Source organism: Tursiops truncatus, chromosome 19, assembly GCF_011762595.2.
Source record: "Tursiops truncatus isolate mTurTru1 chromosome 19, mTurTru1.mat.Y, whole genome shotgun sequence".
Lineage (NCBI taxonomy): Eukaryota > Metazoa > Chordata > Mammalia > Artiodactyla > Delphinidae > Tursiops > Tursiops truncatus.
Window position 1 is genome coordinate 13,028,112 of NC_047052.1, and position 12,414 is coordinate 13,040,525.

Sequence of the window (12,414 nt, forward strand, 5' to 3'; positions counted from 1 at the left end):
GAACTTTCAGGTAACAGAGTAGCAAAAGGCAGTATCTGTTCTCAGGAAACCAGACCTCATGTGGGCTGTCTTGTGTGAGTTAACTGGCAAGTGAGAACATATAAGGCTGTGGGCTAGCGTGGTAACACAGAGGTCCCTGGAGCTTTACTGCCACTCCTTAATAGCAGAAGCCCTTTCTTTCTTGTGCACTGCTGAAACCCATCACCCAGCAGGACGCCCAGCCACAAGAGGCCATCCATTAAACAAAATTGGCTTGTGTGGTGAGACGGGCTTGAATCCAAAGAATGGGAACTAGAGAGGTGGCCCAACACGCTGGGGAGGCTATACCATTAGATCACTGTCCATTCAAAGAATATGTACTGGACTTTGTGCCAAGCACTGTTCTAAGTACTGAGAACATAGCCCTGCACGAGATTTAGGTTCTGTCGTCAGAGGGCAGAGCTTGCAACTAGTGGGAAAGGCAATCAACAAACACTGATCTACTTCAATGACAAGTTCTATAAAGGAAAGAAAACAGGGCGATGTGATAGTAAGCAAGGTGATGGGGAGCTTCTCAGAGGATGTAGTGAATGAAATGATTCCTCTTCCTCTGGTCCAGACAAGCAGAGAAGGCGCAAAGAGTAAGATCCGGCCCAGAGCTCAGGTCTTCTTATCCTGCCTCCGAGGTCTGGCCGGGCCAGCAGACAGGATTTCCCATCTGCTCTGATAGCTATTCGCCCAAGAAGACCCGGGCGACTTACAAAAAACGAAGCGGCTGTCCAAGAATCTTCTTTACGCCCTGGACTAGAGTGTCTTTGGGCAGCGGACGACGTGGGACAAGACCTGGGGAACGCGCCTCAAGGGAAGAAAGAACCCCCGCTCTCTCCCCACACTGCAGCGGGGTTGCCACCACCTCGGCCGGCAGGACTGCACCTGCATAAATAGCAGGCTCCGAGGCTAGAGTCCTAAAGCGAGCCTCAAAGGGCAGTCCCACAGGTCGCCGCCATCTTGGCGGAGGCGGCCCCCATTTAGGGGACGGGCCTCCAGAGACCCAAACAAGCCCCACGTGTCAGGGGCGGAGCCCTACCACCTAACGTCACGGTGCGCGTGCGCGAGTCAGGTCACGTGCCGGCGTACCCTTGCTAGGCACCGTAAAGCGCGGAAGGTCGCCGTATCAAGCTTCGCCGGAACTTTTTCCTCCCTCCTGTCCCGCCCCCTTCCCAAGCCGTGTACCACCTTCCGGCTCCCGGGAACGCCGGCAAGGGTTGTGGCTGCTGCCCCGCTTCAGCCGGAGTGTTGCTGAGCGCGGAGCCCGAGGGCGCCCGTGAGGTAAGGAGAAGCTGCGGAGCCGCTCTGGCGTCCCCGTCCGCGCGGACCGTGGCGGCCCGGGTCCCCCAGCGCCCCCCCCCTTTCCTCTGTGGTCTCGGTCAGGGGGCTTCCGGCGTCCCTCGTTTCCCGTCGGTTCTGCCTGGCCCTCGGAAGGCGCTTCCCGGCGCCGGGACTCCGCCCGCCGGGGCCGACAGCGCGTCGCCCGGTCTCCCTCAGCCTCTCTGCGGCGGTGGCGTCTCGCGGACCCGTGCCCGGCTGCCCGGGGCCAGCGCACCGGCTCTGGCAGGCGCCCGCAGCCGAGCCCGGATGCCCAGGGCGGCCGGGGTAACCTCGCTCCTGAGGCCCGCCTCGGGCAGGCAGCCCCCACCCCCACGCCCCAGCGTGGGTCGGGCTTGTCCAGCTGGGTCGTCTCTGCAGGCGTAATTGTTTTCCCGCGTGGCAACGTGCGGTCCGCTTGTGCTTAACTAACTAGTAAAAGTGCTGCAGAGTCAGCGGTGAGGTTAGGTGGAAACGTCCATGCCGGGGCGGTGAGCTCTCTTCCCAACGTTTGACCCTTTGGGCCTGATGTGTATGACACCGAGATTTGATTCAGGCATCTTCACGTCCGTTTCGCCCGTGCTGGGGGGCGGCGAGGTAGCCGGGCTGAAGGGGACACGTTCCTAGGGCTAGAGATTTGTGTTAAGTTCTCAAACTTGGCTGATCACCTGGTGCACTTGTTGAAAAATATAGCACCCTGGACCGCAGGATCAGAATCTCCAGAGAGGGAGCCTGTGTGTGTGTGTGTGAGTGTGTTTTAAAATGTGTCCCAGGTGGCTCTCATTTGGAGGCAGGTGTGGGAAATGTTGTGTTAATCCATCTCTTCTCACCCAGTCTCCCTTGTGACCAGCAGCCAATTTGTACAAGGTGTTGTGACCATGCAGAGGAACAGCTCAGAAGGAGTTGGAGCTGTCCTCTTGCTCTTGTTGGTGTAAGCAGATCTGAGCATAACCAGCGTCAGTATTGAGATTGTTTAGCAGGAATTCTTCTCCTTAGCAGAAATTAAACACGTAATTTACTTTCAACCAGGTGTGTGTTTTACTTTGTTGTCTTTGACATCTTCCGTTTCTTCTCTACTGGCTTTATCTCCTTTGCTCTCAAGTTTTATTTTGCTTTAGCTGCCAAACCTACTGGAATAGACTGTGATGCCTTCTGTACCTTCACTGTTTGCATCCACTGTAAGTCCTTCTTTTTTTGTCCTCACCACTTCACTGACTCTTGAAGGTCATGGTGAGCACAAGGTCAAAAATCCTTTTCTTGGTTCTTATCACCCTGGCCTTTTAGTATTATTTCTTCCATCTTGAAACTCATCTGTTGTTATGTTTTTGGGGTTTTTTTATTATTTATTTTTGGCTGTGTTGGGTCTTCATTGCTGCGCGTGGGCTTTCTCTAGTTGTGGTGAGCGGGGGCTAGTCTTCGTTGCGGTGCGTAGACTTCCGTAGTTCTGGCTCACAGGCCCTAGAGCACAGGCTCAGTAGTTGTGGCATACGGGCTTAGCTGCTCTGCGGCATGTGGGATCTTCCCGGACCGGGGCTCGAACCTGTGTCCCCTGCATTGGCAGGTGGATTCTTAACCACTGCGCCACCAGGGAAGTCCCTGTTGTTACGTTTTTTAATGCTACCTTTGCAATTCCTTTTTTCTATTTGGGGAAGTGCCTTGTGGTTCTGGCCTCTCAGCTACCCTGTTTTAATCATCTAATCCTAACTTACAGGTAGCAAGAAGTAATGATTCAATGGCAGACTCTAATGCTGAACTGGCGGGCTTTGAATTGAGGCTCTGCCACTCACCAGTATTGTAGGATCTTGGATCAGTCACTTCACGTCTCTGTGCCTCCTTTACCTCAAGTGTAGAATAAAAATTGTAACATCTTCTAGATTTGTGAGGGTTAAATTAGTTGTATACATAAAGCAGTGCCTGGCACATCATAACTACCTATAAGAATATAACCTTTTTTAAAAAATTATATCAGGTTATTTAGAGATCTCCTCACATCTGGGGGCCTAGCCTTGAGATATGAGTCATCACTGAATTTTTTCCCCATCTCCTTTGTTCACTGTTCTCATTTAATTGTCAGGTTGTATTTCCAGGGTGCCTACTGTGACAACCCTGATCAAGTTATAAGTGGTCCCTGCTCTCAGAGAGCTCCATTATCCCAGGGGGCTAAAGGCTACCACTTTCCAAGTGCTTCTGAGGTGCCACTTGCCATGTTCTTCCTGCATTTCTGCTTTAGTCTTGCAGCAGCCACGTGAGGTAGGTATTCCTAGCCCATGTAACAGACGAGCAGCCTGAACCACAGAGATTGAACAACCTGCTCAAAGTCATACAGCTAATGAGTGGTGGGGGAGATTATCAGACCCAGATCTGTCTGCTTCTGAAGTCTGCTTCCTCCTCACGCAGCTTGCTGTTTTGCTTCCCTGATTGGCAGACAGACCGTTACAGAGTGTGGTTGGCTCTGAGCTGGGGCTTGTGCAGGGTGTTTGGGGAAATACAGAACAGTTACCTGAGTGTTGGGGGGAGAGTGGGAACAAATAAGATGTCAGACAGGCTGAGAGCTGCAGGGATTATCTTTATTTGGGGGGAGGGGTGGCAGGAACTATGCCACTGAGAAGGAACAGTCTGCACAAATCCCAGAGGTGGAAGAGAAAGTTCACGCCTGACACATGTGAGGAATTAAAGTAGTTTAGGTTTGATGCGAGTGTGAGAGGAGAGAGAGAGAAGAGAAATTAGATCAGAGATAAGAAGTGAGCAGGGTCTTGCACTTCCTATTAAGGAATTTGACTTTTTCTGAGGGCGCCAGATAGTCATTGAAGGGTTTGAGCAGGGGCACGAAATAGGATCTTCATTTCAGAGATGTGCTCAGGCCTCTGTGTGAAGGCTGTGGGGCGTGGGGAGAATGGTGTGCAGATTAGAGGCGGGAAGCCCAGTTGGGAACCTTTTGCAGTAAACAGAGAGGATGGCGGGCTGTGCTCAGTTCAGGGCAGTGGAGATGGAGAGTAGACCCACTGGAGGGAGATTTACGATGTAGGGTTGTTGGTTAGGCCTTGATGATTGACTGGAGAGAGGAGATGAGAGCAAGGGAGGAATGTGGGATGACACCCAGGATTCTAGTGTATGGTGTTCCTGGGGGACACAGGAAGTGGAGCAGAGTTGGAGATCAGGGAAGATGGCTTTACCTTTTGGATGTGCTCAGTTTGACCTGTGGGAGTCCAAGTGGAGGTGGCCCTTCTTCCACTAGACGTGCGGGTCTAAGGCTCAGGAGTGCTATGGGTTAGGCCATCAGTCATGTCAGGAAAGGGAATCACCCTGAACAGTGGTGGATGGGGAAGCGAAGCTGGCCTCAGGGAACCCTGGGGGACGTCAACACAGAGGGAAGGGCAGAGGAGAGAGGCCAGTGATCGGGGCAGAAGGTGCCACAGAAAACAAGGAAAAAGTGTGGATAGGAGGGAGTGCCCAGAAAGTGCCCTTGGAAAGGAGCAACATTTGCGTTCCTGGTAAGAGGAGTGCAGTGGCCTGGTGGGGCAGAAGCCCGACCACTTTTGGTTCAGAAGAGAGTAGGACGGGAAATAAAAAAGACAGGTTGTGAAATACATGTTAAGAAATTTTTGCTTAAAATGTCCACTGGCCGACTGTGCCATCACCAAGGTAATAAAAGAAGGACTTAAGGCAAAGGTGGTGGCAAACAAGTGGACGTCAGGGCAGCTCATTGCTGCAAAAATAACATTCTGGGAAAATATAATTGACACTGGTACTGGTGATCTTTGAGTGGAGGGAAATCTTAACTTCCTCCTGTTTTTCTTTTTTTTTAGATAAATTTTATTTATTTTTATTTTTGGCTACATTGGGTCTTTGTTGCTGTGCGCGGGCTTTCTCTAGTTGAGGCAAGTAGGAGCTCCTCTTTGTTGCAGTGCGCGGGCTTCTCATTGCAGTGCCTTCTCGTTGTGGAGCATGGGCTCTAGGCACATGGGCTTTAGTAGTTGCAGCACGTGGGCTCAGTAGTTGTGACTTGTGGCCTCTAGAGCGCAGGTTCAGTAGTTGTGGTGCATGGACTTAGTTGCTCTGCTGCATGTGGGATCTTCCCGGACCAGGGCTCGAACCCGTGTCCCCTGCATTGGCAGGCAGATTCTTAACCACTGCACCACCAGAGAAGCCCTTTACCTCTGTTTTTGATTTTTTGCAGACCATCATTTTATAACTTAGAATTTTTAAAATTGCTAATTGAAGAGTGTTTTGGAGCTTTGTTTTATTTCTTAAATCCCCTGGGCAGGGGGAGGGGGTACTTAAGCACATCTAAATGCTGAGGAGAAGGAGGTAAATGTGAAGGTATGTGAAAGAGGGAGGACAGCTGATGGAGCTCGGTTCAGGGGAAGGGGGCAGGAAGGGGGATCCAGGCCACTGTAAGGGATTAACTTCTGACCCTGTGAAGGAAGGCAGAGATGGTTTGCTCATGCAGGGAGGTTTACAGGTGGTGTTTTGGGGAACAAGATGAGACAGGTTATCTCCTTTGATGAAGGAAGAGAGGAGGTGGTGTTAAAGGTTGGGAGAAGAGCCATGTTATGGGTTCAGAACCTGGATGTAGAGAGAGCTGTGCCTGTGGCTTAATAGGAAGTAGCCCGGAGCCAAGTAGGGGTGCCTGCTAACTTAAGGCACAAAGGAACAGGGTCTTTCCCAAGTGTGACTGAGTGGTAATGGTTCAGAAGCAAGGAGGATGCCAACAGTGCCTCTTGATGGTGTCAGTGGAACAGGGCTGGCTGTGTGACAGTGACAGTTCCCTCAGGAGAGCTGCATTTCCATTAAGACGGAGGGTGGAGAGAACATTCGTGAAGGGGTGGGTGCGTCACTTTGGTAAGGGTGTTCTAGAGCGCCCATAGAGGTTTTAGGGAGGAAAACAGATGGTTTGGAACTGGGGAGAGAAATTGGTCATGTGGAGATGAGCTTACAGCAAGACTAGCTGTGTGGAGAAGCTTCCATCTTGAGACAGAGTTTGACAGGGACATGAGGCGTGGTGGGACCTCAAGGTGGCCAGAAAAGTTAGTCCCTAGTTGGTTGGGATTTCTCTTGGGATGCAGTCTGTGCCTGCCCTCGTCACAGATCTGAGAGTCCTCTGACAGGTGGGTGTTGATACGTGGCCTTAGGTGATTCAGGCTGATGGTGGAGCGTGCTGGGTCCTGAGGCTGCTGGTGGACGTGCTGTTGGTGACTTGCTAGCCACCCTCATGTCTGCTTGTCACCCCCACTCTGGTCTTCAGACCTCGTCTTCCTGTACGTCTGTGACGGCATAGTCTGCGAACAGGTCTTTCTTCAGTTTCTTGAAACTTGAACAGTCCCCTGTTTTGCTGTTAGATTAATTTTGTTAAAAGCCTGCCTTTGTCATATTCAGCCTGTGGTACTGGACCAAGTATCAGAGGCTTCCATGGTCTGGCTTCACCGTACTTCAGTTTCTGCTGTTACCCAGCGTTCATAGAAGCTGCGGCCTCTGAGCCACATCCTTCGCTGTCATCCACCAGTGGGTTCTTGGACTCTTTAATCAGTAGAAATTGAGGCAAGGCTTTATCGGGACTCGAGGGAGCAAAAGCAAGCGGCAGGTTCCCTTGCTCACTCCCCCGGGGTGGGGTCAGATCGGTGGGTGGGGCCGGGGGTGGCTGGGGTGGTGTGCCCACCCCCGTGGTGGTGCTGTGCGCGGGGGTCATGCCAGGAGCCTGCTTTTGCTTCTGGCACCTCAGAAATGGCAGGTGGGTTTTGGCCTCTTTGTATCTTTGTTCTCTTTGCCCCCATTGCCCTGCATGCAGTTATTCTTAGTCCCTTACTGTTTCTCTGTTTTGTTGCTCCAGGAGATGTTTGTCTTGGTGCAGGCACTGCAACAAAGGGTCCCAGGTCCCAGCCTGTCTCACAGGCAGTTAGGGCCAGGCTTGTTCTGCAGCTTGATGGTGTGTGCTTCCCGTCTCTGTCCCAACTTTGCCCCTCCCAGGCTCAGCTTAGGTCTTACGCTGTACACGATCCTCATCCCCGTGGACCTGGCCTCCACGCTTTTCCTTGTCTAACGTAGGATATTTATTGTCTTGTAGAAATGTCTTGGTTACAGCCTGTGACTGGTGTGTAAGTGATCAGCCTGACGGGACTCATCATCCTCTGCTCTCAGCAGCGCACACCTGGTACCTTCAACTCCCCCCATCGCTGTGGAAGCGTGAGGCCAGCTGTCCTTCCCTGCAGCTTTGAATCCCGTCTCTCTCTCTCCTTCTCCTGGGCCTCATCCTTTGTTCTTGCCTCTCCTTTCTCTGCCGTCTCTTTCCTTTTTACTGGCTCATCCCCCAAGCAGTGAAACATGCTTAATAGCTCCCGGCCCTAAACACAGACCGCCTTGCGCGGCTCTGAGTTCCTCTGCTCCCCTCAGAGCACGGGGTAGCGGTTGCCTCGCTCCCTCATCTCGCTTACTCTTTAGTTTGCTCTAGTCTCTGTTCTATCCCTGCCATTCCCCTGAGAATGTTCTTTTTGAGGACACCTGGGGCTCTGTGCTGTCACATCTGGTGGACACGTGGCCGTCTTGCTCCCCCCTCAGCACCCTCTGTAGTTACCACTTCTTCACACACGTTCCTCTGTTGGCTTCTGTGCCCTCTGCCTGGTTTTCTTTCTTCCTCACTGGCCACTCCTTCTCTATCTCTTCAGCCACTTTTCTTTTTCAGGACGCTCTGTGCATCTACAGCGTTCAGTCCTGTTTGTAGTCCTTTCCTTCTCTTCCTTGTGTGTAAATGCCGGGAGCCTTGGGGGTCTTGTTCCTCCAGATGCTAGGGCTTCAAATATTGTACATATGCTAATGACTCCCGGACCACACCCCCAGGTTTCAGGCTTGGGAACCCAGCTGCTGCTCCCTGTTTTCACGTGCTGCCTGCTGGGTCTCTGGCTGTTGACATCTAAGACTGGGACCTTTCACTGTTCACACGCATGCACACCCTCACAGCCTCCCTCCCTATGTCTGATCCATCTCACATAGTCCGTGGCCCCAGTTGCTTACCCCACAAACTTAGCCATCATCCTTATTTCTCCGTTTTTCCCGTTTTAACATCCAGTTTGTTGGCAAGTAAGTTCTGTGTTTTCTACTTCCCAAACAATCCAGTCATTTCTCTGACTCTGCTGCCACCATCCTCGTCTGAGCCACTATGGTGTCCCCCCTGGAGAACTGCCATAGCTTCCTGACTCACCCCTGCTTTCCCTGTCCTTCTGGGAGCCTTCCATGGAGCCAGCCTGATCTTGGAAAAACAGGCCAGATTATGTCATTCCCCTGCTTTAGTGTTTTCCTTTGCATGTAGAATAGATCCCACTCCTCGTGGTGGCATCCAAGAGCTGTGTACGATTGGTCTCTGCCACCTCCAGCTCGATCTCAGGTCACCTCCTCACCCTCACGTGCTGTGGACACACTGGCCTCTTTTCTGTGCTTGGACTCCTCAAGCTCTCTCACTTCAGGGCCTTTGCACATGCTGGTTCTTCTGTCCGAATACTCTCACGTAGCGGGTTCTTTTTCATCCATCAGGTCTTTTCAAATGTCACCTTTCTGACCATGATATTTTGGTGTGCCCCTAGTGACTCCGTCGTACTAGCTTTGTTACTTGTTTTATTTGTATATTGGCTGCTTGTCTCTCTGTCTCAAATGTAAGTTGTGTAAAGGCAGGGACCTCCTCATTTGTCTTCATTGCTGTATCTATACCTAGCAATGTGTCTGGAACTCAGTGAGTCCTCAGACATTTGCTGAATGTACAATTATTGTTCTGTGTTTCAACACTTTCTCGTTAATCTTATGCTCTTGGTTTTCTCTGTCTAGTTTGAATTCTTGGGATCCGCTTCTTGCTGAGTGAGAGCACGTCTCCCAGTTGCTGACAGACGTGATGCTTTACCAGTTGCTATCGGTGGTCCGAAGACCAAGAAGCAGCCGAGGATGGCAGAAGTGGTCCTCAGCCAGAAGCGGTGCGTCAGCTGCCAAAGCGCATTCTGTGGCCCTGCCTGCCCAGGCACAGGTGGTCATCTGTGGTGGTGGAATCATGGGCACATCTGTGGCCTATCATCTCTCCAAGATGGGGTGGAAGGATATCGTCCTTTTGGAGCAGGGCAGGTAGGGATCAAGCTGGACATGGCTTGGGGCTGTGCTGCACTGATTATATGGGCTTCCCTCATCCCTCTCATTTCAGTAATACTGACTCAGCAATAGCTAATGTAAGTGTCACTAAGTAGCATAAGTAGAATTACAGAAAAGTGAAATCTTTGGTACTTTGTTTTGCGATGCCTAATACTCCTGTTTTCTGGTTTTCAGAGAGATGGCAGATTGGGACATAACAAGTAGCTAAAAGATGTGTTTATTTCCGGTTCAAAGCACATCTTATCATCTTGCTCTCTTTGTTGTAAAAATACAGCAATAAATCCTGCGACTCAGGTGCTTCCTCTTTGAGCCAAAATGAAATTGGCTACATTATTTCTTATTTCTGTTCCTTTTCAGTTGATTAACTTACTTTAGAACAGTTTAGATTTATAGAACAATTGGAACGATAGTGCAGAGTTACCATATACCTTGCATCCAGGTTTACCTACTATTAACATCTTATATTAGGATTAATGTTTCAATTAATGACGCAATTGTGATACATTATTTTAAACTAACATTGCTGCTTTATTCGAATTTATTCACTTTTCACCTAGTGTCCTTTTTCTGTTCCATGCTGTTTATGTTGTTGCCTACCGCAAATTGGACAACATTTTAAAAATTTAAAGTGTGGTTATTTCTGAATAGGTGATACATTTACATAGTTCAAACTTGAAAATGTGTAAAAGAGTGTACAGGGGAAAGTCTCCTGCTCGCTGACCTCTAGCTACAAGTTTCCCTCACTGGAAGCCAGTTAAGTTCCTTAGGTACCATTTCAGATACTCTTCTCCATGTATAAGCAGATATGTATTGGTAGGTATGTATGTGGGTATATGCATATTCATTTATTTTTTTTCCCTTTTTCATACGAGTAGTAGCGTACCTTAAACAGTGTTCCTCACCTGGCTTTTTTCATTAGGGTTGTTCCATTAGGATTGGTGCATAAAAGTGTTCATTTATTTTTTATGGCCGTAAAGTATTCTGTTGTATAGGTGAACTCCAAAATTTTAAATCATTGTCAGGTTGATGGACATTGCGGTTGTTTCCATCTTTGGATGTTACAACAGTGGTATAATGAGGAACCTTGAACTTCTTGTATTCACCGATATATGCGTCTACCTAATAGCATTTGCATCTATCCTGCAGGCTGGCTGCTGGCTCTACGAGGTTCTGTGCTGGCATCCTAAGCACCGCCAGGCACTTGACCATTGAGCAAAAGATGGCAGACTACTCAAACAAACTCTACCATCAGTTAGAGCAAGAAACAGGGATCCATACAGGTAAGCAGGTAATCTAGACTCTTTTACTCAGTACTGTGTTTGGTCCTATACCAAGTCAGCTTGTGATTTGGTAATTCAGACTTGAGTTTTAATACAGGTTTTGCCACTTGTCAGGGTGTGGCCTTGGGCAAGTCACTTAGCTTGTTGAGCTATCTTCACTTTCCTTATCTGTAAATCGAGGACCTTCAGTCAGTATCCTGGCTCCTTTTCAGATTCTATAATTCTTATAGAGTGGAAGTTTTCCTGGGCCGTTTCCTATATATTTCACTCATTGAAGTCTAGTAAGTGGCAACACTTGGCTCCTGAATGAAGAGGAGGAGAAACAACTCAACTTTAGGTGCTTGGTAGTTAAATCATAGTTTGACCCACTGCACTTCAAAAAATTGATATTAAGGATATTTCTACCTAGAAAGCATAAACATGTATTTCTCCTTACCTGTGTAATCAAGGGGGTAAGGACACAGAATTGTAAGTTAAATAATACTGGAGTAAGTAGGAACTGTCCCAAGAAGAGGGAGACAAAGCCACGCTATGGTCCCATGTGGTAACAAGGTAGAAAGAAAGTCCAGCGCTTTGTTATAAGGTGATGGATTAGCTAGAAGCCCAGAGTCAAACCCAGTCTCGTGGCTGATGAAGCAGTTTGGTGACCACAGTATAATCATGAGAGGGTAGTGAGGCCCCGTGATGAAATTCAGGACAATGCCTATATGAGGCAGACCTTGCATAATTCAGATCACAGATACTTCAAGATTAATACAGACAAAAAATGGTAGCTTTTCTTTTTGCCAACCGAAGTGTAACCTTACTTGTAAATTGTAACTTAAGACTGATTTTCTAATAAATTGAATATGATAGACATGGACCTAACTGTATTTCAGTCCTTTTTGGTTGGATTTAATTTAATGACAACAAGGTACTTGAATCAGATACTAACCAGTATTTGAGTCAGAAGAGGGTCCACATAATGAGCCCAGAAATGGAACTGCTGAGTCCTGGTCCTTTGGTTCAGTTACTCGTGATTTGTTGAGCCTCGCATGGCTCAGCTGGTTAGATTCCAGAGGAATCAGGGCTGCAGGCTTCTGTAAGGTAAGTTAGTCTAGCTTTTGTTTGAGGTCACTGGCTGGAATCCTTTATTGGGCCTGATCTCTCTTTGATGTCTGTGGGGCAGTGAGGAAGTCAGGCAACAGAGAGTAAGGGCATCCCCCTCAGTCTGTCACCCCCATTGTAGTTCACCAGTGATGCAGTGAAAGATGATGTAGGGACTTCCCTGCTGGAGAATTCTGTTGTCCAGCAGAATATACAAGTGTGCATTCCAATGACTGCTGTCATTCAGTGGACTGCTTTGAGATATTAAATAGGTGACATGTGTACAACATACATTTGATGATAACATATAATAAGCTAATCCTCTGAAAATAGTTCATTCATGTGAGGTGTATGTTAACTGCTTTCTACTCTGAATTACTGGGTCACTCCAAGGGTCCTCATTACGCAGATACTAGTTTCTGCAGTGCTTCTTTTGCACATGATGTAATTTTTGTCAAGTGATTGAACATGATAATCTAAAAGTTTTAATAATCTTTGAAAGTATTCCACATATTATTTGATCTTATAATAAGGAAGGATCATTCTTTTTTTTTAAATTTATTTTACTTATTTATTTTTGGCT

General features: G+C 48.7%; 1 protein-coding gene across 9 annotated transcripts in view; it reads left to right on the forward strand.

Annotated features, from left to right (window-relative positions):
• The first annotated feature begins 1,140 nt into the window (after positions 1–1,140).
• The window catches only part of PDPR (pyruvate dehydrogenase phosphatase regulatory subunit), a 38,718-nt gene continuing 27,444 nt past the window's right edge, over positions 1,141–12,414 (forward strand). For 4 of the 9 annotated variants that reach the window (XR_004523514.2, XR_004523512.2, XR_004523513.2 and 1 more), the window contains exons 1-3: positions 1,141–1,308; positions 9,154–9,441; positions 10,612–10,745. Coding sequence is in view for 4 of the 9 variants with exons in the window: in XM_033846122.2 (XP_033702013.1) it covers positions 9,218–9,441; positions 10,612–10,745 (358 nt within the window). In the remaining 5 variants the exon portion in view is untranslated. Of the gene's footprint in view, positions 1,309–9,153; positions 9,442–9,639; positions 9,760–10,611; positions 10,754–12,414 lie in introns of those variants that run through there. The other 5 variants (XM_033846126.2, XM_033846127.2, XM_073795704.1 and 2 more) reach the window with 4 other exon arrangements.